Here is a 27,776-nt window from a genome sequence, read left to right as displayed (position 1 = left end):
ACACCGCCTTAAGCACAGAAGCAGAAGTCTGGTGCAGGACCCATCTCTCTTACCGGATTGGAGAGGCTCAAAGCAGCCACAGACCTGCAAGACTCGGGCTTCGGTAAAGCGTGGGGTCACAGCAAGGGCCCGTGGCCACCTTTTCCCTCAACCTTCGGGCTTGTGACCTCACGCCGGTTACCTCGCCCTTGGCTGCCATGCCCTGAGGCATCTCAAGTCTGGAAGAAGTCAGCTCCGGGAACCCCGGCATCTCCATCTCCTTCAGGTGTTCTCTGTGTCTGGACTCATAGCAGGAGTTCCCACCCTGAGTGGTGTGGTCCAGTGTGTTTCTGATCTGAGGCCACTACGGCTGGGACGTCTCCATAAATGCCGATAACGACAGACCCATAGCACCTTGGCTAGAAGAGGGCGTTTTCTAGGACGAAGGCACACCCACCTCGAAACTTCGTTCCGATTTGCTTGGTCCAAGAGCTCCCTCCAGTTCCGCCTCCTTAGACAGTTGGGCAAATCGCGCCACCGACGCCAATTGCGTCCCTGTCGCAGCCGCCAATCCGATGGCGGAGAGCGCTTTGGCCCTCGCGAGTTTCCGTCGCCGGGAAGGCAGAGGGGTGTGTCGCGCCTGCGCACTTCGTCGATCCGCGGCGCGTGGTGCCTGCCAGGATCCCCGCGCGAGTCACGCTCGAGTCCGGAGCGGACCCCCGAGGGCGGGCTGCGCTTGTGGACCATGTCGTGGCTCTTTGGCATCAAGGGCCCAAAGGGCGAAGGCACGGGGCCTCCGCTGCCTCTGCCGCCCGCGCAGCCCGGGGCGGAGGGTGGCGGCGACCGCGGTGCCGGAGACCGGCAATCGCCCAAGGACAAATGGAGCAACTTCGACCCCACGGGCCTGGAGCGTGCGGCCAAAGCGGCGCGCGAGTTGGAGCATTCGCGTGAGTGCGCGGGCTGGGCTTGGGAGGTTCGTCTCGGAGGCGCCAGTTGTTTCAGCGAGTTTGGTCCTCTTGGTGTCTCAGCAGCGAAGTGTTCTGTCTGCAGCCCTGCTTTGCAGGTGACCCGAACGGCCTGGTAGTCACATGGCCGTAGCTATCCTGCATTTCAGGAGATCCAGGTTCTGTCACCCTCTTGCACTTGGTAGCTGTCAACGCGGCAGAAGAGGCCGTTTTAGAGAGGCTTTTCGAGAGGCTCGAGTTGCGTGTGCCAGTGCTGGTCTTGGTTACTACTGGGCTCTCTTGCTACCTCCACGTGGGTGCAGGCCAAAAAGGCATGACCAGGTTAGGTGATCCGTGCTGTAATTGGTTGTAATCACCCACTTAATAAAGGGAGCATTTTTGAAAGGCATTTGGTTTTAGCCAAAAGACAGTAGAGTCTGCATTGATTGTTGGATAATAGCACTCCACTGTGGAACGTGACGGGAGGGTACCTGTAAAAGTACCCTCGGAGCCAGTGTTTCCCCGCAAATATCCAGTCTGTTTTGATGTTGACAGTTCGTGCCAAAATGTAATATAAGGGTTTTTGTTTGTTTGTTTTTAAAAGACTGTTGTCCCTGGCTGGAACTCACGTAGATCAGGCTGGTAGATCCACCTGCCGCTATCTCCTGAGCGCTGTGTAGCCCTCGGCTGTTCAGTCTCTGTAGACCAGGCTTGCCTGGAACTCAGAGGTCCGCCTGCCTCTGCATCCCGAGTGCTGGTATCAAAGGCCTGTGCCGCTGCTGTCCAGCTAGTTGTTTTTTTGTTTGTTTGTTTGTTTGTTTGTTTTTCTGAGACAGGGTTTCTCTGTGTAACAGCTCTGACCTGGAGCTCTCTCTCTACCAGACTGGCCTGGAACTCAGAGATCCGCCTGCCTCTTTGCCTCCTGAGTTTGCGCCACCAGCACCCAGCTATTTGAAATCTTTTTAAGAGCCTGAAATGGGGGCTAGAGAAACAGTTCAATGACTAAGAGCACTTGTTGCTCTTGCAGTGGACCTGTGTTCAGTTCTTGGCGTGCATACGGCAGCTTACAGTCTTCTTTAACCCAGTTTCGGGGGACCCAAGGACCTCTTCCGGCTCCTGAGGGTAACAGGCACGTTCCTGGTGCACATACATACATTCAAGCAAGCACTCAAACACATAAAATTAAAAACAAAGCAAAACCTGAAGTGTAGGAGGTGTTGAATAAATACTGATTGAAGGAAGGATGCTGTGGGTCTCAGTTTTGTGTTTATTTGTTTTTTTTGTTTGTTTGTTTGTTTTGTTTTGTTTTTGTTTTTCGAGACAGGGTTTCTCTGTGGCTTTGGAGCCTGTCCTGGAACTAGCTCTGTAGACCAGGCAGGTCTGGAACTCACAGATCACAGAGAGCCGCCTGCCTCTGCCTCCCGAGTGCTGGGATTAAAGGCGTGCGCCACCTTCGCCCGGCTTCAGTTTTGTGTTTATGAATGGGTTCTGTTTTTTTAAAGATTCTCTCAGGAAACCCTAATTTAAATAGGTACAATATGCAGAGCCTCTCAGAGAGGGTCTGGCACTTGGTGAGTCAATTCTCTGTTCTTGTGGGGCTACACCAACATTTGAGAGGCAGAGGCAGACAGAACTCTGAGTTTGAGGCTGGGCTGGTCTATATAGTGAGTTCCAGGCCATCCAGGGTACACAGTGAGATCCTGTCAAGTCTTGGGCAGTGGTCTCGGAGCCCTGCTGACTCAAATCCCCATAGAGACATTCAAAGCCTTCAGATTTGGGACCAGGATCATCTCTTTTGACTTAGCAGAGGTAATAATCAGTTATGTTTGCTAGGTATTCTCAGTGATTGGGTTGAAATGAGGGAAGGTGGATGGTTTTCAAGGCATTTCCAGTGTTAACAGACCTGACAGATGACCCAATGTCCTGTTACAGAGTTATGTAGGGGACACTTTTTCTTGGAGACTCCTGGGCTGGGGGAGGGTCACTCTTTAGGCACACCTAGAATTTCAGACTTGAATCTCGGCTATTAGTCCCATTCCTACAGTCTGTTACTGAGTTATCGTCCTTCTCTGCATCCCGGCTACTCTTGCATATCTGTTGCTATCTAGGTGCCCACACTGCAGTCCTGAAGCTCTGGCCCAGGACATTCACCCCTGGGTCCAGTGCCTCGGCCTCTACTCTGCCTTAACAGAGCTCTCTTTTCTGGGTCAGCAGCACCTCCTGTGGGTTCTCCATGCCCCATCAGAGTCCTCTTCTTGTAGGGTAGTCTCAGGTGGGCCCTAAACTTGTGCTGAGAACTTACCTGTTCTGTCTCATTTCACATGAAAATAGAGACCTTAGCTGAGCTTGCCAAAGTCACATGAAGAATGAACAGGAGCTGGAATTTGGTCCCAGGTTTATTGGACTGTGACATTCCCATACCTGTCTACTTTGCTGAGATGAGGCCCCAAGGAGTATTGCTCTCCCCAGCCCTTTCCTGTCAGAGTCTCAGGGGTTCCCGTGGTCTGCTCAACTCTTGGCTTCAAAGCTTACAACTTGAAGTAGGGTAGACTGTGCCTTGCTGCTGTCTCTCTTCAGGTGTGAGTTCTTTCGTCTTCCATCCTGGTCACTGAAAACCAGAGAGTCTAGGAGGAGGTGGTCTTGGAAGGTCCTTGGAAGCTCTGACACTGCTACCCACTGGTGGAGTTCATGCCAAACTCTGTGCTTTGTGAATTGATCCCAGATACCAAGACATTTGCCGTGGACATCTAAACCTGTGAAATATTCTTACCGTGGTACCCGTCTAGGCCGTGTTCCCTCCAGATACCCATGTTAAGCTCTGGTTAATGGCGTGCTTGTTATCAAAAGTCACATGCAGAGGTTGTAGCTGCCCTTGAAGACTTCAGAAATATAAACAGCCAGCACTTTAATCCCAGCACTTGGGAGGCAGAGGCAGGCGGATCTCTGTGAGTTTGAGTGATCATCATTCCCATGGTTTCTGTGTTAGAAAATTTCACAATGAGGTATTGGTAAGAGAAAACTATCAAGGAAGGTTTGGAGACCTGATGCTTAAACCTCTTTAGAGTGTACTAGAAGTAAAGCTTTTCCTACTGTATCTTAAGTATTGACAAACATCAGTGCCATCTGACACACAGAACACAGAAGACATAACCTAGGTGTGTTGTCTGCTATCTGATCCTTACTCATCCTTTTCTGCATGCATATTTCTTTAATATCATTAATGAATACAGATATGGACACCAGCCAGAGCTCTGCTTCCCTGATTGGAAAATGCCTGGCTTGTTATTGCTCCACAACCCCATCGTGGATGATTGTGCCGTGGTCTTTCTGATGGTGTTCTCGGCAGTGTGAGGATCCCCTGAGGATGGGGCCTGAGCTTTCACCAAGCTCTTACTGTCTCATCTCCATCACTTCTACAAAGTTTCATGTAATCCAGGCTAACTCAAACTCACAACGCAGCTGAGGGTGACTTTGGACTCCTGATCCTCTGGCTTCCACCCTCAGAATATTAGGATGACAGGCATGCACATTACACCTGACTTTGTGTGATGTTAGGGGTCCAACCTGGGGCTTTGTTTAACCTGGACAAACTCTTAACAACTGAGCTGCATACCCAAAGCAGTAGCTTTGAAGGGAGAGGTCATTGTAGGAGCCTGGAAATGATTCAGGATTGAGTGTTGTTTCTCGGAAAGCCCTTGGCATGAGAGAGAGGTCTGTTTTGGGCCACACGGATGTGCCTACTGTTAGTAGACTAACACCCTCTCTCCTACGCTCCTACAGGTCATGCCAAGGAGGCACTGAGTCTTGCGCAGATGCAGGAGCAGACACTGCAGCTGGAACAGCAATCTAAACTCAAGGTGAGTTGTGGGCTGGTGCCATGAGGGTGTGAGAACCAGTTCACAGATGACCTATGGATGTGTCCTCCATTTGAGGGAACTGGGGGAAGTAAGAACAGGACGCTGAGCCGGCGGTGGTGGTGCACGCCTTTAATCCCAGCACTCGGGAGGCAGAGGCAGGTGGATCTCTGGGAGTTCGAGATCAGCCTGGTCTACAAGAGCTAGTTCCAGGACCGGCACCAAAGCTACAGAGAAACCCTGTCTCGAAAAACCAAAAAAAAAAAAAAAAAAGAACAGGTTGCTGAGTATACGGCTGTGACTGTGGCAGAGGTGCTACAAGGGAAGGCGTAGGTGAGGGTGTCTTGACTTCTTGAAGGCAGGGGATCTTTCTTGAAATTCTTGTTTTATGTTTTTGTCGTTTGTTTTGAGACAGGTTTTTTGTTTGTTTTATTTTTGTTTTTAAAGATAGGGTTTCTATGTGTAGCCCTGGCTGCTCTGGTCTCAATCCTCTAGACCAGGCTGGCCTTGAACTCAAGAGCTCCTCCTGTCTGCCTCCTGAGTGCTGGGATTAAAGGCAAGCTTTACACCTCTTAAATGCTAAAATTTCAGGTATGTCCACCACACCTAATTTTCACTTCATTACTCTGCACTCGGAAGAACCTCTAGAAGCTGGATGTGTACACCCTTTAATCCCAGCACTTAGGTGGCAAAGGGAGGTGGGTAGCTGAGTTCCAGTACAATCTGGGATACACAGAAACCCTGACTTGAAAAACAAACAACAAAACCTAAAAGAAGAACCCCGTCAGAGTTTTCAGTGAGCATGGAGCAGGCTCCATCCTTAGTCCTTGTCTGCTAATACAGTACACTTGTGATATGAGCTCAGGGCAAAGGAGTAGCATCCTGATCTCTGCCTGCCTGGTCTCGTCCGTGTGCGGAGAGCTATGAGCCCACTGAGGGGATGAGTATCTGTCCAGACTATGATTTAAAGTTGTCTTCTGCCTTATCTCAGCCTGTTGCATAGACCAGTTGGCATGGCCTTTGATGCTGCCATCTTGTAGTCTGTAGCACCGTGGAGTGGGCTGTGGACAGTGTGAGCCTTACAGGGTATGCCTGTGTTCTGCAGGCTGTGGGCAGTGTGAGCCTTACAGGGTACACCTGTGTTCTGCAGACTGTGGGCAGTATGAGCCTTATAGAGGTACACCTGTGATCTGCAGGCTGTGGGCAGTGTGAGCCTTACAGGGTACACCTGTGATCTGCAGGCTGTGGGCAGTGTGAGCCTTATAGAGGTACGCCTGTGATCTGCAGGCTGTGGGCAGTGTGAGCCTTATAGAGGTACACCTGTGATCTGCAGGCTGTGGGCAGTGTGAGCCTTACAGGGTACACCTGTGATCTGCAGGCTGTGGGCAGTGTGAGCCTTATAGAGGTACGCCTGTGATCTGCAGGCTGTGGGCAGTGTGAGCCTTACAGGGTACGACTGTGTTCTGCAGGAATATGAAGCCGCTGTAGAGCAACTGAAGAGTGAACAGATCCGCGTGCAAGCCGAGGAAAGAAGGAAAACTCTGAGTGAAGAGACCCGGCAGCACCAGGCTGTAAGTGCACAGGCAGCCGCTTCTGCCAGGGGTACAGGAGTGGGGATGGGACATTGAGATGCCGCTCTGACCAGCTGAGGGTGGCAGTTGTACTAGGACCTGGACCACAATTGTAAAAATAAACAAAAACAGAAGCATGGGGAAGGTGAATGTAGCCAAGCTGAGGTACATGAGCCGCGATGACTTCAGGGTTCTGACCGCGGTAAGAAGCACACCTTTCTCGCCTATCCATCCCGGCAGCGTCCTCTTCCTGCCCCTCTAAAGTCGCTGGATGGAAGCTGAGCGTGAGGGCTCTGGTCTGTGGGTTGTGGCCAAGTCTGCGATCTGGTTAAAGGGGTCCAAGGTCTGACTTTCACTAAGCTTTTGTGGGAAAAGGTTTCTTTTCCTAAAGACTGCAAAGCCTTCCTTACCGCTCCTCGTTTTGCTTCAGAGGCTCTCGCGTCTCTGCTGCCCGGGAAACTTCAGTGGTCCTTGGCCTCCAAAGTAGGCAGAGAGTCTTTGAGGGAGGCCTGGTAGGTTCCCAGTAATAGTCTCAGTCACGTAATGTCTCCACTCAGAAAAACACACTTGTCCGGTTTTGGTAACAATTTAGGGTCTTCAATAGAATGCAAAACAGACAGGAGGTCCTGTCGCCAACCCCAAATGAGGGGTCTATTACCTACAGGAGAAGTGTCCTTGGAGAGAGTTGAAATAAGAGCAAAAAATAAACAAAAACAACCCCTAAACATAGACTCCTTGGTACAGAGCCATCCTGCACCTGCATGTTTGCGGAAGGTGGCAGCTCACCTGTGGCTTACTCAGCAGCCACTCCAGGGTGGGTCCAGGTCATCTCTGATCCTTCTGGAAGCTTCTCCAGCCACAGTGTGTCTTTCCTTCCGTCTTTTTCCCTAGAGGGCCCAGTACCAGGATAAGCTGGCTCGACAGCGTTATGACGACCAACTGAAACAGCAGGTAAGCGGGGCACACCTGAGAGCAGGTGAGCGGGGCACACCTGAGAGCAGGTGAGTGGGGCACACCTGAGAGCTGTGCTGCCCGTGCAGTAACCAGGGGACACGCAGCTGAGCTCATGGGCGAGAGTGCAAGTGTGGCATTGGTAGGCCCTGGCATGTGTATACTTACGGGCCTGTGTGCACAATGAACACGCCCAGACACACATCTGAATGCAGACACACTCTACATGTTGACATGTTTGCAGGCATGTTCAAGCACATGCACAAGCCCATGCACAGAATTTCTTATGCTTCCACGACAGAGTTGGGTTTTTCAGTTACTCTTGAGGGTTCTTGCTAGATGGACACCTGTCTAGCTAGCAAGGTCAGTAAATAGTGGAGGACAAGGTCCCTGGGTAATTCAAAACCTGGATAGGCCTCCTTTGCTCCATGCTGGCTCCCTGTCATAGGGAGCTCATCAGCCTTGGTCTTGTGTTCATGTTTGTTTGCTGGGGCATTATAGCTGTTACTCTCAGTAGGCAAAGATCAGAATTCTATAGAGCAGAGATGCAGGCCCTGAGGGTCTTGGAACCGCATTACTGAAGCTGCAATGAAGGGCTGCTTCTGCCCCAGCAGGTGGGGCAGCTCTGAAGCCAGTCCCTTAATGTGTGCATGCCCTGGGCCAACAGTAGATGTGCTTGCACGGGAGTGTACCAGCTGGAGCCCCAAGACAGTTGGGTCTCCTCCGGTGGGCTGACACATTCCTGACTCAGCAGCTCCAGTCTGTAGGCTTGGTTTTGGTTTGTTTTTCTGATTTTCAAGAGCTTTTACCTGTTCTGTGCCTTCTCCCAGCAACTTCTGAATGAAGAGAATTTAAGGAAACAGGAGGAGTCTGTGCAGAAGCAGGAGGCCATGCGTCGAGGTAGGTGGTCACCAAGGATGGGTGGCTTTGTTGGGCATCTTAGTCCTTAGGAAACAGCTGCACACTCACTGAGTCACTGGGACCTCAGCTAAGGGCTTTGTGCTGGGTGCCATGGTTACAAAGAGCTAACTCTCAGCAGAAGCTTCATCTGTAGCCTCGCCCCTGAGCAGAAAGTTCTGGGACGTGTTGATTTAGATAGAAACTTTGCCTGGCCTTAGCTCCTGTGTTAGAGCTTCATTCATTAGGCCAACCTGCAGGAGCATTTCCTGTCTCCAGGAGTCTGTCAGGAAGGGTTTGAGGCAATTTGTTGGTGTCATTGTGATAGTGTCTTAGTGTTTGGTGTTTGGTTCTTATTGCTGACAGAAACGGCATACATTGTTGCATCTCATGCCATTTCTGGTATTTTGGTTAAATGTCAGTATGAGTTGGTTTTTCTTGTGATTATCCACATTTTTGTTTGTTATTAAAATATGTCATCCTAAGGTGGTCCAGGCTATTTCAGGGATCCTTGCTCTGCAGTATGGGTTGTTCACTGTGACACTGCTGCTTCTGGTCCATGCAATATCTAGGCCTGTGTGTGCATGTCAGTAATGTGGGCAGAGGCAGGCACAGTATGAGCTGAAGATCACTGTCTTTGCCTTTCCCTGGGGCAGCCACTGTAGAGCGAGAGATGGAGTTGCGACATAAGAATGAGATGCTACGGGTAGAAGCTGAGGCCCGAGCACGGGCCAAGGCTGATCGAGAGAATGCAGACATCATCCGGGAACAGATTCGCCTCAAGGCTGCTGAACACCGACAGACCATCTTGGAGTCCATCAGGTAAGGATGCGGCCAGAGCCCAGGACCTGCTGTCCCAGGTCACGCTAGGAAGTTACTGGTGAAAGTCATGTGACTTTTCCCTTTCATGCAGGACAGCTGGCACCTTGTTTGGTGAAGGATTCCGTACCTTTGTGACAGACTGGGACAAAGTGACAGCCACGGTATGTGCTACTGTAGTTCCCTATGGGAGAGCCTAGTGGGCGGTTCTGCGGCACAGTCTCTGGGGGCTTCCCTGTAAAGTTCAGCCCTGTTTCCTGCTGGCTATGAAGACATCTAGTATTTGGAGATATACTCAGCACAGATGAGGCACATGAGCTACAGCTGTCTTTGAGAACTATAGTGAGACATGACAGAGTATGTGGACTTAAGGCATTTCAGACAATTCAGTCTTGTCTTAATCCATTTGATGTTGCTCTCGCAAGGTACCCTGTCAGAGCCAGCCTCGCCAAGATTACCTTTCTTCCAGAGTGGAGGCATGGGAATCTAGAAATACAGCAAGGAATACGAAATCGCGAACAAAAATAATAAAACGCAGAAACACATAGGATAGTATCGGGAGGGAATTTCTGTGTGTACTTAAAATTCATCCGCGTTTAATTTCCAACTGCTTAAAGTACCCCTGATTTCAAAAGGTAGGAGCAGAACAAAAGGGCTGCATTAATATACAAATTGAAAGTCATGGGGTCCATTCATTACTGAGGCCCTAGACTCAGCCCTAGACCAAACACTCTGTGGACAAACCACTCCTGGGTGGAATCCCAGTTATTTCCGTAAAGGGAACAAGAACTTAGTTGGATCCTTAGACTTTTGTTTTAGGTAGGAACCAACTACTTCCTTATTTCAGGAGCATGGGGTCTGGCAAATAGCCACACCTGTTGATAATAGCCTTGAGAGAGCAGAACTCTGATTTACAACTAGGTTGGACCTTTGTTTGAATTAGAAGCATAATAATCTCGAACTAAAAAGAAGTCCCAAAACTCGCTGACCTTTGCCGTCTTTGGGCCTCCACAGTAGCCATGGTTGACATCTGGTGTTGGAAAGTCTGAATAGGGCCACCTAATGGCTTCTACCAGGCCCTACTGTTGAAGGTTTCGCAAACTCTGCAGCATTGTTTGAGACTAAGCACCTAACACATAATTCTTGGAGGGACAAACCCCTCCTGTCCTGGCAGTGGCAGCCGACCTTCAGGCTTCTTTGTTTATTTATTTATGTGCACTGCTGTGAGGTTGTCCGATCCCCTCGAACTGGAACTGCAGACAGTTGTGGGCTTCCATGTGGGTGCTGGGAATTGAACACCGGTCCTCTGGAAGAGCAGCAAATGCTCTTAACCGCTCTAGCCCCAAGGCTTCAGACTTCTAATCCAGGAATAGATGTAGAAAAGGGCCAGAATTCACTTTTACTTCCCAGTGTCCTTGGGAGAAGGTGCTGGTAAGTTTTTTTAATCTTTTTTTTTTTTAACCGATCTCTCTATTATGTAGCTCTGATTTTTGTAGGATTGGCTGTCCTGAAACTTGCTATGTAGACCAGGCAGTCCTCAAACTCACAGATCCACCTGTCTCTCCCTCCTGAATGCTGGGATTAAAGGTGTTGTCACCATGCCATTTTTTTTTTTTTTTTTTTTTTTTTTTTTTTTTTTTTGGTTTTTCGAGACAGGGTTTCTCTGTGGCTTTGGAGCCTGTCCTGGAACTAGCTCTGTAGACCAGGCTGGTCTCGAACTCACAGAGATCCGCCTACCTCTGCCTCCCGAGTGCTGGGATTAAAGGCGTGCGCCACCATCGCCCGGCCACCATGCCATTTTTGATAGTGTGTTCCCAGCCAATTCTGTGAGGCAGGAGGTGGTCTGTGAGGCAGGAGGTGGCCTGAAACATCTTCAGGTCACGGATGTCTTCATGCTAGGTGCAGAGGATGACCCGCTAAGGGGAATGTTGAAAGCACATTATTTTATTATTCGGGATGCTGGGGGGTAGAACCTAAGGTCTTAGGAATGCTAGACAGGAAGTCACCAGTAAACCACAGGCCAGTCTGGGAGATGCCCCCTCTTCGTGGAGCTGCTCGGTCTGCCAGTATATTACCACGTAAAAGGAACTCATGGTTGTGGTTAGTTTTCTAAGAATAAAGTTTAACTTTTTCAATGGTAAGAATCGTAGAAGGCAAGAAAGACTGTTAGGGAGTATCCAGCCATATCCCGCTACGCCCCACCATGTCCCACGTTCTTACAACCTTGCTCTGATGGACAGTCCCAGTGACATACTTTTGCTGTCCCCTGAAGTATGCAAGTGAGCATTGACTAACTGTAGTGTAGGGTTGGGGTCCAACCAGGGTCCAGCATAGGCTACGGTAAGATCTTAGCTGCTCTTGGGCACAGGATGAACTGTGGGGCAGAGGTGCGGCTCTTCTGTTCCAGGTGGCTGGATTGACACTACTGGCTGTTGGAATCTATTCTGCCAAGAACGCTACTGCTGTTGCTGGTCGGTACATTGAGGCCCGCTTGGGAAAGCCCTCCCTGGTGAGGGAGACGTCCCGCATCTCAGTGCTGGAGGCACTGAGGCATCCCATTCAGGTATGGCCACAATAAGGTTCCATATCCTTGCCAGGTTTCTTCCTGTGTCACAAACAAGTGTGCACATTTCCTTGTCCTCCCCTTTTACCTGACAACGTTTCTGCTTTCTCTTTCCTGCTGGCATGGGTGTTTTCTCATGACTGTGCTGTACCTATGGGGCCTGTTGAATCAGTGTTATCTGATTCTATGACTGCTCCTGGTCTGCTTTAGCTGTTCACGTCAGAGGTGGGAGAGTAGTGTCTAGCTCCCTCCCTTAGGCTTAACTGTTCTCTGCCCTCTCTGACGTCTCAGTATAAGTAGGTGGGAAGATAAAAACCTATAGTAAAGAGAGGATAATCACCAGGCCCCACAGTAGATACTGTTGCTCCAGCTTTGATACTGAGTAGCTAATCTTGAGCTCTTGGGTGCAGTCTTCATGGTGGCTGTCCTGCCAGCTGTGACGGTTGGTTTCCCCTACAGGTCAGCAGGCGACTGTTCAGCAGACCCCAGGACGCACTGGAGGGCGTCATCCTCAGTGTAAGTCACTGTGGCGGCTGTGGTTTGGAAAGCCTTGTGGGCCCAGGGAAGGGATGGCAAAGCTTGACCAGTGTGTTTGTGATCCTTATGCTTGTGGCTTTGGGGTCCTGAAACACGAGTTACTGTACCATATTCAGGTATTTCATAGGCCAGTCCAGTGTCCACAGTGACTAAGCTGCACTAGAATACCTGTGGTCCTTCCACTTCCTAAGGCTGTCCGTAGGCTCGGAGACCAGGTCCCCAAACCTCATCTTTCTCTGGCAGCCTAGCCTGGAGGCACGGGTACGAGATATTGCCATCGCAACAAGAAATACCAAGAAGAACAAAAGCCTGTATAGAAACGTTCTGATGTATGGTCCACCAGGGACTGGCAAAACCCTGTTTGCCAAGGTAAAAATATCTGGCTGTGACTGTGGTGGGACTGGGTGCTGCTGGGCAGGATTGGCTGATGGAGCTGTGGGCCTGCGAGTCTGGGAGAGAACATCTGCTCTGTTTCCCCACCCTCCTTGCCCAGAAACTCGCACTGCATTCAGGCATGGACTACGCCATCATGACAGGCGGGGACGTGGCCCCCATGGGGCGGGAGGGTGTGACCGCCATGCACAAGGTCTTCGACTGGGCAAGCACTAGCCGACGAGGGTGAGCATACAACCCCCCACATTCACAGGTTCCCACTAGGGGCCCACCAGGTATCTAACAAGTACCCTGCTGTCTCCCCACTGTCTTGTCCTTGATACTGTGTGGGAGGCCATGGGTAACCTCTAGATTCTGAAGACATGTAGGGGTGGGTACTTATTCTGAAGGCTCCATTAGAAAAAAAAATGTCAATCTGGTCCCAAGGCTTCCCGTACAATAACGCTGGCAGATATGATTGCTGCCAGGGGTGAGTGGCTAGCTCAGATGGGGAGAGGAGTGGATGTAGGCCTCTCTGACTGTTGGCTCATGCAGCATGGCACAGCTGGTTATAACTGCCCCTGGCATTGCCCCCGTACCTTGATGTGTCCTCGGCTTTGGTCTTTGCCATTTTACCTTGAATAACTACCTTATTCTACCTGGACGTGAGGCCTACTGAGATCTGTGGGTAGGAGGAGTGTTCCTCTGCCTAGCGTATCCCATCAGAGCTGCAGCTGGGTTCTCAGCATTAGGGTTCTTGAAACTGTGAGCTCTGTTTCCCTTGGGTCAGGATGTTAAGAGCCCCTGACAGGGTGAGGCTTGTGTTCTGTGGGGTATCTTCTCCCAGGGGAATGCACTATACTTCCTTCCTATTGCTTCTGGGAGCTTCCAGGTGTTGGCTTGTAGGATCCCAGCATCCCCTTGCCTGACCACCCTCTGGTTCACAGCCTCCTGCTCTTTGTGGATGAAGCAGACGCCTTCCTCAGGAAGCGAGCAACTGTGAGTACCTGGAACTCTGTCTCTCAGTGGGAATTGTTCAGAGCTGGGTGCACTAAGCCAGTTGAGCAGGGGACCAGCCTAGAGGTTACTGTGGCCTAGAGCACAGACCGTCTAAGTCCTCATGCTGTGCTAGCTGAGATGCTGCTCAGTTGCTTTTCCTCCTAAATTTGAGGAGTTTGTCATTGAACAACAGTCTTGGAGATGCTAAACAACAGGAATCCAAATTCTGGCTGTCAAATTAGGCCTGTGTGTCTAACCCTTGCCCTATCCTCCCTCCCGACAGTGTCTCCTGCGACACTTTTCCTTGGCCTTGTGCAAAACTGCTCCTTAGGCTGGGGACTAATGCGGAACTTTCTTCCTGCAGGAAAAGATAAGTGAAGACCTCAGGGCTACTCTGAACGCATTCCTACACAGGACAGGACAGCACAGTAGTAAGTAAGTGCAGAAACTTCTGGGCATTGTTAGCCTCCGTCCTCACAGGGACCCAGGACATAGTGTATGGGCAACTGTCTGGGGTGTCTTCATGTTCCTACCAGGACGGGCCCTGGAGGGTATGAAACATCACATCTGCTGGGTTAGTCCACAAGGCCACCCCAGTTTGAGCGTCATCTCACGCCTCTTGACATCAGCTGTCCACGTGCACCTGGGCTGAGACTTTCCCGCTAACTGAACATGCCCGAAGCCTGCTTTCAGGGCATGAGGGTAGAGTGTGTTTGCTCTTCCTGGGGGCAGATCCCAGGTATCATGTGTAGAAGGATGGAGTCTTGGTCCTTATCTGGGCTACTGGGACTAGGGTAGCATCTTGGCCTTGAAAGGGACCCCAGTTTGAACTTTTGCCCAGAAGCCAGTGGCAAGGTGGATGCCTATGGTCAGACAGGCTCCTTGCTTCCAAATCCCCTAATCCTGTCCTTAGCTAGCTCATCACCAGGACAGGGCCCAGCCTTCTGATAAGTATGTGCCCATCCCCTCACTTCCTGTGGCTGTAGTCTAGCCCAGGGCCAATGGGGAAAAGTGATTTGAGGACAACAACAGAACCTTGAGATACTAGGCAACCTCAATCGCAGGTCTTCCTGGGCTTCCCTAAGTTAAAAAGCTGCCACGGTCTAGAGGTAGATCAGTGCTTGAACACTCGCCTGGCATTCTGGAATCTCTGGATTCAAATCCCATCTTGAAAAGAAAGGAAAGGCAAGACCTATAAGGGCAGGAGAAAAGGAAGAGCTGCCAAGTTGCATCCATCTATAAAGTTTACCTGCAGAGGCCCCTGGGTGACCTGTGATTGGACAAGCCCTCAGCATGCACTTTGTGGCCGTAGGTTCATGCTGGTCCTGGCCAGTAACCAGCCTGAGCAGTTTGACTGGGCCATCAATGACCGCATTGACGAGATGGTCTGCTTTGCCCTGCCACAGCGGGAGGAGCGGGAGCGCCTGGTGAGAATGTATTTTGACAAGTTTGTCCTTAAGCCGGCCACAGAAGGAAAGCAGTAAGTGTCCACCCCACTGGGTCCCCTGTTGACCTGGAACCTATCTGGGCACTTCATTTTCCTGGGGTTTAGGCCATCTGTGGGAGGTCATTCTGTAGATGGGTCCTGTCAAAGGTGGTTCTGTCATGGGGACCCTCAACCCTTCCTCCCATTGCTCTTTACCTGGGGACAGCTGCAAGTCTGTCAGGAGCCCACTCTCGTGAGCTAATTTGAAGTGCGTGGGTCACTGACCCCTGGGTATCAAGGGAACGCAGCATCCTCTAAGTTTGCTGAGTCTCTTTACCGGGTCTGGGATAGGCAGTTAGCATCCTCAGCTGTTGACTGGGTGACCTGGCCTTCTTCTGTGTAGCTGCAAAGCTGCCTTACCACTCCTGGAAGCTGCTCTGCAGCCATGTTGGGGGCAGGGATGGGGAGAAGGCCCTCGCTGCTGTGTCTAGCACACTTTGCACACCTCCTGTCAGCAGAGGCCGCTCCGCTTTCAGCTGTCTCCTGGGTCCCGGACTCTGTGGCATTCGGGCTTCACATCCTGACCTGAATCCCTGCTGCTGCCTGAAAGCATGGCTTAGCAGTGCTGTTTCCTGCGAGCTCATCCCCCTCCGCACTGGCCAGGTCCTCTGCCTACTACTGGCCTCATAATCCCAGCCTCAGCTCAGGCATGCAAGTTTAATGTGTATTTCTGCAGCTTTTGGTCAGATTTTGTTGCTGGAAACTCAGATTACAGACAGGGCTCTTACTGTTCTCATCCAGAGATCTGCCTGCTCTGTTAGCATTTCATCGTTGGCTGAGATTTGACTATACCTGCTGTGTGGTTGCGCACTGTGTATGTTTGGGTCTCGTGAGTAGACGCGAAGGCAGATTAGGAGAGTGTAGCCCCATTGGTCAACCTGCCTGGCTCCAACCTGAGCCTCTCCTGTAGGTCAGGAGGGAAGGCTGAGTTCACCTCATCCAACGAGGCTGTGCAGAAAACGGCCACAGTGTCACCCTGATTGGGTGGTGTTGGACAGCCTTGCTCCCCAGCCCCCTTTGTGAAGAAGCTGTGGCAGCACAGGCCCACTTGGGGACTTTTTCTCCAGACGCTTGAAGGTGGCCCAGTTTGACTACGGAAAGAAGTGCTCAGAGGTCGCCCAGCTGACGGAGGGGATGTCAGGCCGGGAGATTGCTCAGCTTGCTGTGGCTTGGCAGGTGAGTTAGGGTCCTGGAACTAAACCCACTCTGATCTCCTCACAGGGAGTTTTATTTTGAAGGATGTTCCCAGTGTGGATAACCATGTGGCCCTTGGTGCTACTAAGACCACCTCAAGGGCTGATGAGATTCAGGGAGGATGGGGCTGTACTCTCACTGGCTGAGCATGTGCTGGCCCAGATCTGGAGCTCTCACAGTTTTAGGGAGTGTCAGGGTCTGGAGCAGATGTGCAGGGTCTCTAGGACTGACTGCTTGTTTGGGTTGGCCGTTAAGACAATTGCAGACAAGTCCTGAGTTCTTGCTCCAGATCAGTAGATGTATAGATTCTGCCTTTTTTGTTTTGTTTTTATTTCTGAGAACGGTTTCTCTATGTGGGTCTTGCTGTCCTGGAACTTCCACAGCAGTCCAGAACTTGCTTTTGAACTAGAGATCCATTCGCCTGCCTCTGCCTCCCGAGTACTGGAATTAAAGGCGTGTGTCACTACTGCCTGGCAAGGATATGTGCTTTTTAGGACAAGTGAGGGGGCAGGAATGTTCCCTCCTAGACTAGACAAGGATGCTGTTGGTGAAGGTACATAGGCCACAGTAGCCTTGTCATTCCCTCAAACCTTGTTTTTTCCCTTACCTGCCTAGCCGCAGCTCTGTGTTCCTGCAGCAGGGAACGCCCATAGCAGGGCCAGGGCAGTTTAGGAATTTCAGCCCCTGGTGCTGTCAAGCCATGTTGATGGATTGATGGAATGGGTGTGGTATGGACACTTCAACCTTTGCGCCAACTTCCATGTCCTTGAGCCAACCGTCTGTAACCAGTGACAGCCTGGCCACTAAAGCTTAGCAGTGTCTTTGGGGGACAGTCCTACTTAGGTTTGGACTTCGTAGCCTAACTGCAGCAGGGATGGTATTAGTGTAAACAGGCTAGCGTAGCTGCTACAATGTACATCTCCCATCGAAGACTGCACCCTTCTGTGACCAGGGTGGAGAACAGGGAGCTTAGCACAGTGTGGTAACCAAGAAACTGTCTCCTGTCTCCCCACAGCTCTGGGGGCCAGAGTACAAGGGTCAGCGTCAGCACAGTCAGATCTTGAAGAGGGTTCCTTCCTGGTTAATAGAGGTTAAGGTCTTGCTGGGTCTTCATATAGCAGACAGCACGAGTGAGCCTTTTGTGTTTCACACATGAATTCCAAGGAACCAGGGACCCTTTCTGTGCCCCCATGTCAGTGAAATGCCTTTCTCTGAAGGATGATCTCTCATACATCTCCCTTACATCTCCTAGGAGGATGTCAGAAATATGGGGGGATAGACTGAGCTCATCCAGCAGGCTACCTGGCTCACAAAGCTTACACCAAGACAGCTCACTTCTTTCTCTTAATGTATTGTCAGAGAGAGTAGCAACAGTCCAAATAAAGACCTTAGAGGGGAGAGTTGGGGATGCTCCCTGAGGGTCCTGTCTGGGTGGTTGGTCAGAGTGGATAAGGCAGGTCCATCTAGGCCATTCTCAGGAATGGGAGATACAGGAGGATACCCAGGGTGCTGCCTAGGTAGAATAGCACACACACCTGTGTGCTGTTGTTGCTTTCACATTACAAATACACTTTTTTGTTCTGTAGCCGCTATCCTCCATGCATGTCAGGATAACGCAGTTCCTGCCCTTGCACCATGCCTGGTTTCTTTCTTTTATTTATTTTTTTTTATGTGTGTTTTTGCTTGCATATACACCTGCATACCACGTGAGTATAGTGCCTGCAGAAGTCAGGAAAGGACATCAGAGGCCCTGGAATTGGAGTTACATTTGAGGTTTTGGGTTACTGTGTGGGTGCTGAGATCCTGAGTCCTTTGGCAGAGCATCCAGTGCTTTTAACCCTACCCTCTCCTTCAGTCTTAAAGTTGTGGGTTTTTTCTTGAATTGTAGAAACACCTCTCCTTCCAGAATGTGGATATTAACCTCTTATCAGATGTGTGATTTACAAATGTTTTCTTCTGTAGAGTATTTTATTTTATTTTTGTTGTTATTTTTAATTGTTGGTAATATTTTTTGATTGTTGGCCTGGAACTTGCTGTGTAGACCAGATTGGCTGCAAATTCATAGAGAAGCATCTGCCTCTGTCTTAGTGTACAAAACTTTTAAATTTTGGTGGAGTCTGATTATCTCCTTTTTTCATTTTGTTGTCTGTAATGTCACATTTAAGAAACCATTGCCAAGTAAAATATATGAGTGCACACACCTGTGACCACAGTACTTTGGAAGCTAAGCCAGGAGGATTGCAAGTTCAAGATCAGCCTGGGAAATGCAGTGAGATCCTCTTGCAGTTTAAAAATGAAATGAAAGCTGGGATGTAGCTCAGTGGTAGTGTCTGCCTCGAGTCTTCAGCCCTGGGCTGAATCCCCAGTGTTTTTTTTTTTTTTTTTTTTTTTGGTTTTTCGAGACAGGGTTTCTCTGTGGTTTTGGAGCCTGTCCTGGAACTAGCTCTTGTAGACCAGGCTGGTCTCGAACTCACAGAGATCCGCCTGCCTCTGCCTCCCGAGTGCTGGGATTAAAGGCGTGCGCCACCACCGCCCGGCTCTGAATCCCCAGTGTTATAAAAAGTAAGAAAGCGGCTGTGGTTTGTCGTTCTGCAGTGAAGGGAGTCCTCTTGTTTGTTGAGACGTGGTCTCACTCTGTAGCCTAGGCTGGCGTTGAATGATCTTACAGCTCTCTTTCCCCGGCCTCCCGAGGATTGGGATCACGGTGTGAGCTACCAGGCTGGGCTCAGGCTTCTGTTCTGTTTGAGACAGGTTTTGCTCTGTGACTGGGCTGGCCTCAGCTGTCAGCACTTCTGTCTCAGGCTCTGGAACTTGGCAGCCCTGCTCATCAGGCCTGGTGGACTTTAGGTTCCTATGCCGTCTGCCTCTGGCTTTGATGTCAGTGTGGAAGCTGCTAGGGAGTGTCCCTTTCCCTTGCCCTTTTGTGTATATGTGGAGTGTCTGTGTGTATCCATGTGCTGCATGAATGCCTGGTGCCTACAAGGCTAGAAGAGGACATGAGGCTGGGAGTGGCGGCACACCTTTAATCCCAGCAGAGGCAGAAGCAGGCAGCTGGTCTGCAGCTTAGTCCACATAGTGAGTTCCAAGCCAGCCAGAGTTATATTTAGAGAGACCCTGTCTGAAAACAAAAAAGAGTATTGATTTCCCTAGAGCTGGAGTTACAGGTGGTTGTGTGCCATCCAGTGTTGGTGCTGGGGCTTGAACCTAGGTCTTCTGTCAGAGCCATAAGTGCTCTTAACTGCTGAGCCCCTATTTACTTGTTTTTGAGCTGGGGTCTTGCTACATTGTTTAGCCTGGCTTTGAACATCACATTCAAGCGACCCTGCCTTAGCTTCATGAGTAGCCAGGACCACAGGTGCACCGTTGCCCTAGTTAAACTTAAAAATAGTTTTGAATTTACAGAAAAGTTGCAAGATAGAGCAGAGGCACCATGCCCTTGTCTCTAGCAGGCTGTGAGTCTTGGCTCTGTTTCATAGCATTGTTTACCCCTGCCTTGGCTTGGTTGTAACCCTGGGTCAAGCCCAGGATACCCACAGCACGAGCCCTGATGTCTGTTCCAGTGTGTTTCACCTGTTCCTAGGCTGGCTGGTGGATGAGCCCGTGAGGCTCTACCGTTCCTCAGCTGGGTCCTTGGCAAGATGTAGTCACTTAGAGGGCTGCCGCCCTGTCCATCCAACCAGGGCTCCAGTTACTTTTGGCTTTCGGTGAGGTCGAGCTGGAAAAGATTATCCGTGGCTTCCGACTACCTCGCAAAGTTAGTGGTCTAGTTCTAGGGCCAAGTCTTCCTCCCCAGTGAACCCTAATAGGACAGTGGACCCTAGGTAATCTGTTCCTGATGACTCCACTTGTCATCTCCTCATAGGTGACAGTCTTGGCAGAACTGTTTCTGGAGGGTTTGTTTGTCCTGGTGCCCAAGGAGGAACGTTTTCTGCCTGCAGTTTTCTCTTCATTGTATTCAGGCATCCCAGGCCTACTTCTCCTTATGCAGTGTCTATGAGAATCCCTTGGCCTCGTCTTCAGGATTCTCCATACCTTTTTTGCTGATGCCTTTTGGAACATGCTCTGCTTCAAGCAGAAAACCAGCAGAAGTGTGGTCTCAGCCACCTGCGAGCCCTGGTCCTTTATAGTGTCTATAAAGGGTACTACTTGACTAGTTCCGATTCCTATTGGCTGGTCCTGGAGTGCCGTCCTCGGAGGGAGCATGCTCACGCGGTATGAATAGACACCAAGAGGAGCAGTTAGCCAGGGAGTACCACTTGGCTCTAATTAGAGAAACCTCACCCTGACATCGTTTGGTAGCCGCAGGAGGCCTGTAAGGTACACAGCTGCACAACCTGGCCTGAGTAGTTGGCTGTGTGACCTGGTGTCTGCCTGAGCTGGAAAATGGAGCCAGAATCGCTAGGGGCTTCTGAGGTGCATTTGTGTCCGGCTTGAGGGAATTGCCTGTCTGTGTGTGGAGGAGCAACAACTGTTCAGGCTTTCATTTTAGAAAGTCATTGACAAAGTCAACAGAAGCAGCAGTGGGGATATAAATCCACTGATAAACTCAGGAATGCCCATTGTGCCAGGGCCTAGGGCCTCTGGGTCCAGATTGAGGAGCTGGGGCTTCCCTGTGCAAGCAGCCAGCCTCTTCTTCTGTGCCCTCTTTCCTACCAGGCCATGGCGTATGCCTCTGAGGATGGGGTCCTCACGGAGGCCATGATGGATGCTCGGGTCCAGGATGCTGTTCAGCAGCACCAGCAGAAGATGCAGTGGCTCACAATAGAGAGACCCAACCCTGAGGCCAGCAAGTCACCGTGTCCCTGACTCCTCAGCTGCCGAGCTGGACCTGGACGCCTTGTGCACCTGGCCGAGGACAGCCAGCCTCTGACCACACTATTCCTCCCTCTTTTCCTGTCCTCTTTGGCCTCTTAGAGAGGCCAACACTGTCCCGAATGCCTTTGCCCAACTGTGGGATGCAGGTGGTGTCAGCTTCTCTGCCTCCCACACCTCCTAGTCTGTTTCTCTCAGCGTGAGTGCTGGCGGAGGAAGGTAGACCCAGGAATCTACGAGCCCAGGTCAGAGAAGAGAGGAAGCCGAGTGCTGTACCACAGGCCAGTGGCTGACTGTGCCAGCAGGAGGGGACCTGCAGGACCAGGCTGACGGCAGGAAGGGCCTCTGCTTGCTGGACATTGCTCCTGCCCTGTACACATCTGTGCCAGGAACTGGCCCAGTCCTCATTTGGTGAAGTGGATCTGGTGCTAGACTGGCCCTGGCCGGTGGCATCCGGGATTCAGCGCTGCCACCTTCCCCTGGACTGGACCTTTTAAATCCAGACTCTAATAAAACTGTGACTGATTTGCTGTTTTTGTCTCTTGGCTGAGGTATGTGTATGGGGGGGTCTAGATGAAGGAGCCCCCAGTAGCCCCTGGAGTCAGGGGTGATGGAAGAAGCAGAGGCTGGAGCTTTCTGGAGAATTTACTGGCCAGGCAGGGTGGGCTTCACAGTGAGGGCTGGGACACCTGGGGCCACCGCGTCTTTATTGCTGCTGGGGGCCCACCTTTCCAGTCCCACCCTCCAGTCCTCCAGTCCCACACGCCCCATGCACATGCTCCCGTGTGCAGATGGGCGCCGGCCCCTGACAACACCCCTCCCCTCCAGACGGACGGATGGACAACAGGTGCACAGGAAACAGTGGCTTTCAATGAGATGTGGCCTTAGGCTAGCGTGACCCAGGCCATGCCTGTCCCCATTGTGAACCCACCACCCCGGCCCCAGCACCTCTAAAAGCCTGCTTTTGTGTCCTGCTCACTGTGGAAACCAGGTTGCTGTCCCTGAAGCCCAGTGGCCATCCCGACCCCAGCCCCCACCCGACCCCCTTTATAAAAAGAAGAGACAGCACCTTCCACTGGATTTGCCTGCGGGCCACAGCCCAGCTGGCCACAGCCCAGCATACCCTGGGCCTGAGGCCGCAGTCCCGTCTCGTCAGCTGAGCGTCCACGAGGTCCCTTTACATGTGCACAGTAGCCCCAAGTCCCGTGCACTCACAGGTGCCGTGGGCTGGGGTGGCCGTTGTGGTAGACCTTCTGCTTCACGTGCACCATGTTCCCTGTGGGCTCCTCGAAGGGCCTGTGCGGCCGCCGGCCCAGCTCCCGCAGACTGCACAGCTTGGGCAGCCAGGTCCACGAGCCATCTGCAGGGGGACAGGGCAGTCAGGTGGCCGGGCTGGGCCAGAAGTGGTGCCCGCAGCAGCGCGAGGCACTCACCATAGCGCCGACCGGCCCTCCAGGCGCGCACGGCACAGTGCAGGACGCCATCCATCCACACCAGGAACCAGCTGATGCAGAAGCCCAGAAGCAGCCCCAGCATAAGGTCGATCTCCTGCTTGGTCACATTGTCTGTCACAAAGTAGTTCTCAGATGCGTCCACCACCGACTGGTCCCCGTCGTACGGGATCACGTAGTGGATGTGGTGCCTGGGGGCGGCAGGGCGGGCTGGCACCTCTCCTGCCAACCCTGGCCCAGCCTTCCCCAGGTCCGTGCTGGGACCCAAAGTGGATGGCTTGGCTCCTATGGGCCACCCTGGGAAGTTCTCTGAAGCAATCCCTTTGTGCTGAGTTGGGAGGGGAAACAGCACTCCCTCCCCACCTGGCAGAACAGGAGAGTAGGAACAGCTGGGAGGGCTGCTCCACCCAACAGGCCATCCTTCCAAAAGTCCTGTAGCAGGGTTCACATTTACCTACCAAGGTCCCAGCACAGCCCAGTAACCCAGGCCCTCCGGACATGCCTCTTGGCCCCCACAGGCTGCTCTCAGGAGACCACCTACAGGAACAGTGTTCTTGCTCTTCCACAATCTCTGCCTTGGGCTTCTGGCTTTCAGTATCTACCCCGCTGCTCCTTTTTTTGGAGGCTCTGGGAGTCTTTCCTTCCTCACTCATGCCCATCACAGACCCACATGTCTATCGTCCATGTACTGTTCTTATAATGGGCCGTTTTCAGCTCTTCAGGTCCATGCTGGACAGGTTTTAGAGCCTTCTAAGTATAAGCACCCACTCTGGCCCTGGTCTCCCTGCCTCTTTGCTTCCTGTCCTAGATTTCTGAAACTGTCCATTGCTTTCATGCCCTAGACCCTCCCAGCTTGCACCTGAGTTCCAGTATCGTTCCCCCTGGCGGCTGATCCCCCTTTCAGAGATGTCTGAACTTCCAAGAGGAAGTCCTTCTGTCCTGTCTGTCGTTTTAGGTGTCCAACCCCACAAAGCCAGCAGTCCAGATGTCGAGAGTACCATTGGGGTCTTCCTGACAGTGTAAGGGCTGCCCGGGCTTCTGCTATCAGGCTGCTTTTCCTGGTCCACCTACTTCCACAGCCACTAGTGGGTGGGCCTTCTTTCCACTGCCCACCATGTCTGCTAGGAGCTCCAGCTGCCTTCGAGTCTCCACGTGGGCTCTACAGACACCTCAAATACATGCTGAAAATAGCTTCTGGCTTCCTAAACCTGCACCTCTTCCTCCTCTCAGTGAGAGGCTGGAACCTGTGTCTGCCTAGAGTAGACCCTCGGCCTTTTCCCAGATAAAAACTCTTTCCCCTCTTGTACCCATTTGCTGATGTCCCTGGCCCCAGCAGGGGTCACATGGATGCTTCCTCACAGGGGCTGATACCTTTAAACCCAAGCCCAGGTGAGCAGGGAGAGGAAGGGCAGCAGTGACACTCCTCAAGTCCTCTTCTGATCTTCTTAGGAACCCAGGGGCTAACTCTGCCGTCTATAGTTTGGCCAAGCCCCACGGGCAAAGCTTAGGCTGCCAGCCCTCAGCTGGTTTACTGGAGCTACTATGACTGACACCTGGCAGCCATCACTCATCTCATGCACAGCCCCTGTCCATCATCATGATGGATGGACGCTATTGATCCTGGCACAAAAGTATGGCTGCACCAGGCCCTGGGGGCAGAAGTGCTTCCAGACCACGCGGGGGGGGGGGGGGGGGTGTCACAGGCTCTGGTGGGGGCTGGGTCAGCCTGGGCCTCCACATCCTTCTTCTGAACTGCCCCCAATATGTAGCTGTTCCAGGAAAAGAAACATGAAGAAGCTACCAAGGAAGCAAGAAGAAACCTAGATAGCCTACAAGTAGGCCAAGGTGGGGTCCCAGACAACCCAGGGCCTCAGGAGTCCAGGGGTTAGAGGTTATGACCTGTGCCTTTACAGTTAGCGTGGGTATCTACAATTGCCTGACTCCTCCCGATCCCACACCAAGTCCCTGAAGGCAGGGGCATAGGTCTTCTGAACGAAAGCAGGATGAATGTCTGTGATATGTACATACATGTGTCCTACCTTCATGACACATGCTGCCATGTGTCCACTCGTGGTCACTGCGTGTCCAGTATACACGCTGTCCGCATGCACAGGACATGGCGTGTATACTGCGGACATGGGCCCCACAAGCCCCACACCCATGCACTGTGCACAGTTCGGGTATGAGCATGGTGCGTCACACACAGATGCACATTCACCGAGCTCTGAACCAGCCACCCTCTCTCTGTGGGATGCTGTCATGTGCATGGATCTGTATGTACACACAAAGGTTGCCTGCTGGCGTGCTTTGCTCAGAACATTAGTTTACATATATGTTCTCTGTCTAAAATTCTGCATAGTCATGTACAAGGCAGACACATGTGTACAGTTATTCTGCAAAGTATGTACACACAGGCAAACTGCTGACACCACGTGTATACATGTATGTGCACAGATAACCCGTTTGCAAACTAATCTGCTGCCACTGCACCCACGCTGAGATGTTCTGACATGTTCCCTGAGCACACTGAACTGTATATTGTTTTATATACATGTACTTTACATACACATATATGTAACCAATATACAAAAGTGCTTTGTACAACGAATTTACATACCCTGTATGTAGAGTTGTGTACAAAGCACATACATGTAGAGAGACACACGCAGAAACACTGTCCACAGGAGGATGTGGCTCTCCACATTTTTGCACACACAGGCCTCTCTCCATGTTCCACTCTACAGGTGTCTGTTTACATGAGTCCACACGTACTCTGGCTGCTACATGAGATGCACATATGTAACCTGTGTAAATGTGCTCTAAGAACACACCCTCTGTGCTCAGGTAAACCATTCAGTGTGCTGTCGTGGACAGTGCTGAACCAAACACGCTGTAACAGCCCCCATATGTCGTGTCCATTCCCAGTGTTCATGGGTCCAGTGACTGGGCCCAGGATGTGGACTCTGTCTTGGGGAGGTTTGGGACTCACCTACAGACATGCCCTGGGAACCTCATGTCTTTTCTGAGCCCTCCTGATATACCAAAGATGGAGGACAGGGCTTTCTGGGAATGTGTGGCCACACGGCAAATTTTCCTACCATGTCCAACGCATGTGAGTGCGTGTACGCGTGTACATCCCTTTCTGCTTGCTGTAATGCCCGTGATCTGCCGCATACTTGCCTGTTCCTGTAACCATATAAGCTCTTAGGAGACATGCACCTACCCTAGGCCCTGTGTATGCAGACTTCTGGAAGCGTGGGTTGGGGTGAGGAAGTCAGGTTCTATGATTCTAGCCCCACTCTTTCCTAGTTGTGTAACCTCGGTCCACGTCCTCCTGGTCTGCCCCGCGGGGACAACGGTTATCGCATGAGGGCATCTCTGGGATGAGTGCATGCGGATGTGAGTGCGCTGTGTACGCACATGTATATGCACAGACAGTACACACATGCGCGGCTCATGAGAAGATGTTTATTTCATACATGGACGTACAAACATGCAAGGCCAGAAGACTTTATCACTACACATGCACCGAAGGGGGGGGTCCCTGAAGGGTGTGGTGGGTCTCACTGTGACCTTGAACAAACCCCAGTCTACTTCAGTTCCTCCCTACACGTGACCAGTTGTGGCAGGTGTTCCTTAAGGTAGGCCCTTTCTGTCTTGACCTCCTGCACTCGCCTGCCGTGGACACAGAGGACCCAAGAGGAAGACTTGGGTCATAGGCAAGACTACTGTCCCGGGCTTAACCAGCTTCCTGTCTTCCACTGTGGGCACCACTCAGGGCTGCTGCTCTCAGGCCTCCAGGCCCTGAACTAGGAGGCTCCATGGCCCAAAATGCCACCACCAGGCAGCCTTTTCTCTAAAGGAACTGGAGGAAAGGGTCCCTAACAGACTCAGTCATGCTTCCTTTCCCAGAGAGACAGCTGGCTGATCTGGGGTTCCCGTTGGCAACCCCTCCCCCAGCACCTGGCGGGCAGAAGCGGCCCCCACCATTCAGCTCTGGGCTCTGCGGCCCAGCCTGCTCCCGGCTCACCGGCCGAACGGGGCCCGCTGCACAAGTGTGATCACGCGTGTAGTGCCTAGAGCCGGGGCGCACTCACCGGCCACAGTTGCAGTGGCAGACGCGGTCCTCGCCCCGCAGGTGCGGGAGGATGTAGTTATGGAATCGGTCCAGCAGCGCGTTCATGTCCATCAAGCACGCGATGGCCTGGAAGAGCCCATGACCGGTCAGGGCGAGGAGTGGGCCGGGCCGAAGAGGGTGCAGAGTGGGAGCGTCGGGCTGCCGGGGTTGGGTGGGTGGGCGGGCGGGTGGGGAAGCGCAGGGCAGCCGGGGCGAGGGCTGCGCAGGGTAGCAGCGAGGGTAGCGCAGGGCAAGCCGCGGAGGGCAGCGCAGGCCGCGCGGGCCGGTAAACAAGGAAGCGAGGTGGGGAAGGCGCGCGCGCGGGCGGCAGAAGCAGGGGGTGCGCGCGGGAAGCCCCTCCGCTCACCATCACGATCGACGCCCCCAGAATCATGAAGATCATGGTGTTCGCACTCATGGACATCGGGCGGGGCCGGGCCGGGCCGGAGCGCCGCCCCCCGGCCCCGGTGCCCCTCCCGGCCCCGGCCCGATGCTGAGCCCGCGCCGCCTCCGCAGAGGTCAGTGCTCGCGCGCCGGGCCGCCGCGGGCCCCGGGGGCAGGCGCGGTCACAGGCAGCTGAGGTGTGGGGGCTGCTGTAGGGTCGCTCGCTCGCCGCCCGTCGCTGGCCGCGCTCCGCTCCGCCCTCCGGTGCTCCCAGTGCCCGGCTCCCTGCGGTCGGCTCGGCGGCCCCCGCCCTCCTCCCCCTTCCCTCCTCCAGGCTTCTCCCTCCCTCCTTTTCTTCCTCACTATCTCCTCCCTCCTCCTTCTGCCTCCGCCTTTGGGGAGGGACTTCGCCGCCCCGCGCCAGCATCCAGGGTCGAGGTTCTCCACTCCTATCCTTGCGACGCAGGCCCAGACCCCTCCCCTCCGGTCTCGGCTCCACATTCTGCCCCATCTCATCCGATCTCCTTGCCCAGTGCCACGCTGAACTCTTTTTGGCCTGGACCGGGTGGTCGTTTCTGCTCTACTTCTCCAAGTAAGGCCCCTCCTCTTGGGCCCCCTGGTTCCAGTGATGGGTAGGAAGGTCGGCACCCAGCCTCCTCCAGCAAGAAAATGCCATCGGGGGAGGGGCCTGCAAGGTCAGAGGAACCAGGGACTGTGACTACTGGACCAGAGGTAGGAGGGCAAGAGATACGGAGTAGGCCAGAGCATCCCAGAGCATCGTGGCAGTGGTGGGAAAGGCTAGCAGGCTTCTGGGAAGGAAGGGGTGCTGGACAGTAGCCCGAAACT

At 52.5% G+C, this 27,776-nt stretch overlaps 2 protein-coding genes across 2 annotated transcripts; one reads left to right on the top strand and one right to left on the bottom strand.

Moving 5' to 3' along the window:
- Window positions 1-633: 633 nt before the first annotated feature.
- On the top strand, window positions 634-21,509 carry LOC121443569 (ATPase family AAA domain-containing protein 3-like). The gene is made up of 16 exons (XM_041645371.1): window positions 634-926; window positions 4,704-4,780; window positions 6,247-6,348; window positions 7,240-7,299; window positions 8,130-8,199; window positions 8,853-9,018; window positions 9,110-9,179; window positions 11,423-11,578; window positions 12,038-12,094; window positions 12,359-12,484; window positions 12,609-12,733; window positions 13,435-13,486; window positions 13,851-13,921; window positions 14,799-14,966; window positions 16,040-16,148; window positions 20,823-21,509. Exons 1-16 carry the CDS (start codon window positions 725-727, stop codon window positions 20,970-20,972), a joined length of 1,761 nt encoding a protein of 586 aa, XP_041501305.1. The 5' UTR covers window positions 634-724; the 3' UTR covers window positions 20,973-21,509.
- A 100-nt stretch (window positions 21,510-21,609) lies between these two features.
- On the bottom strand, window positions 21,610-27,271 carry LOC121443568 (transmembrane protein 240). The gene is made up of 4 exons (XM_041645370.1): window positions 26,914-27,271; window positions 26,527-26,633; window positions 22,412-22,620; window positions 21,610-22,338 (listed from the first exon to the last, which is right to left on the bottom strand). Exons 1-4 carry the CDS (start codon window positions 26,968-26,970, stop codon window positions 22,190-22,192), a joined length of 522 nt encoding a protein of 173 aa, XP_041501304.1. The 5' UTR covers window positions 26,971-27,271; the 3' UTR covers window positions 21,610-22,189.
- Window positions 27,272-27,776: the final 505 nt, after the last annotated feature.

This window comes from Microtus oregoni, unplaced genomic scaffold (assembly GCF_018167655.1).
Source record: "Microtus oregoni isolate MIOR12 unplaced genomic scaffold, Mior012 000109F_ref0000275, whole genome shotgun sequence".
NCBI lineage: Eukaryota > Metazoa > Chordata > Mammalia > Rodentia > Cricetidae > Microtus > Microtus oregoni.
The sequence above is the reverse complement of the archived record's forward strand: the minus strand, read 5'-3'. Positions and strand labels throughout refer to the sequence as shown.

What these genes read in the sequence shown, in the direction of transcription:
- LOC121443568 (XM_041645370.1), bottom strand. Translation starts at nt 26,970, where the DNA reads ATGTCCATGAGTGCGAACACCATGATCTTCATGATTCTGGGGGCGTCG. An exon ending in TGGGGGCGTCGATCGTGATG is followed by an intron (nt 26,634 to 26,913) that starts GTGAGCGGAGGG and finishes GGGCTCTTCCAG; the next exon opens with GCCATCGCGTGCTTGATGGA. An exon ending in GAGGGCCGGTCGGCGCTATG is followed by an intron (nt 22,339 to 22,411) that starts GTGAGTGCCTCG and finishes GTCCCCCTGCAG; the next exon opens with ATGGCTCGTGGACCTGGCTG.
- LOC121443569 (XM_041645371.1), top strand. Translation starts at nt 725, where the DNA reads ATGTCGTGGCTCTTTGGCATCAAGGGCCCAAAGGGCGAAGGCACGGGG. An exon ending in GCAAAACCCTGTTTGCCAAG is followed by an intron (nt 12,485 to 12,608) that starts GTAAAAATATCT and finishes CTCCTTGCCCAG; the next exon opens with AAACTCGCACTGCATTCAGG. An exon ending in AGCTTGCTGTGGCTTGGCAG is followed by an intron (nt 16,149 to 20,822) that starts GTGAGTTAGGGT and finishes CTTTCCTACCAG; the next exon opens with GCCATGGCGTATGCCTCTGA.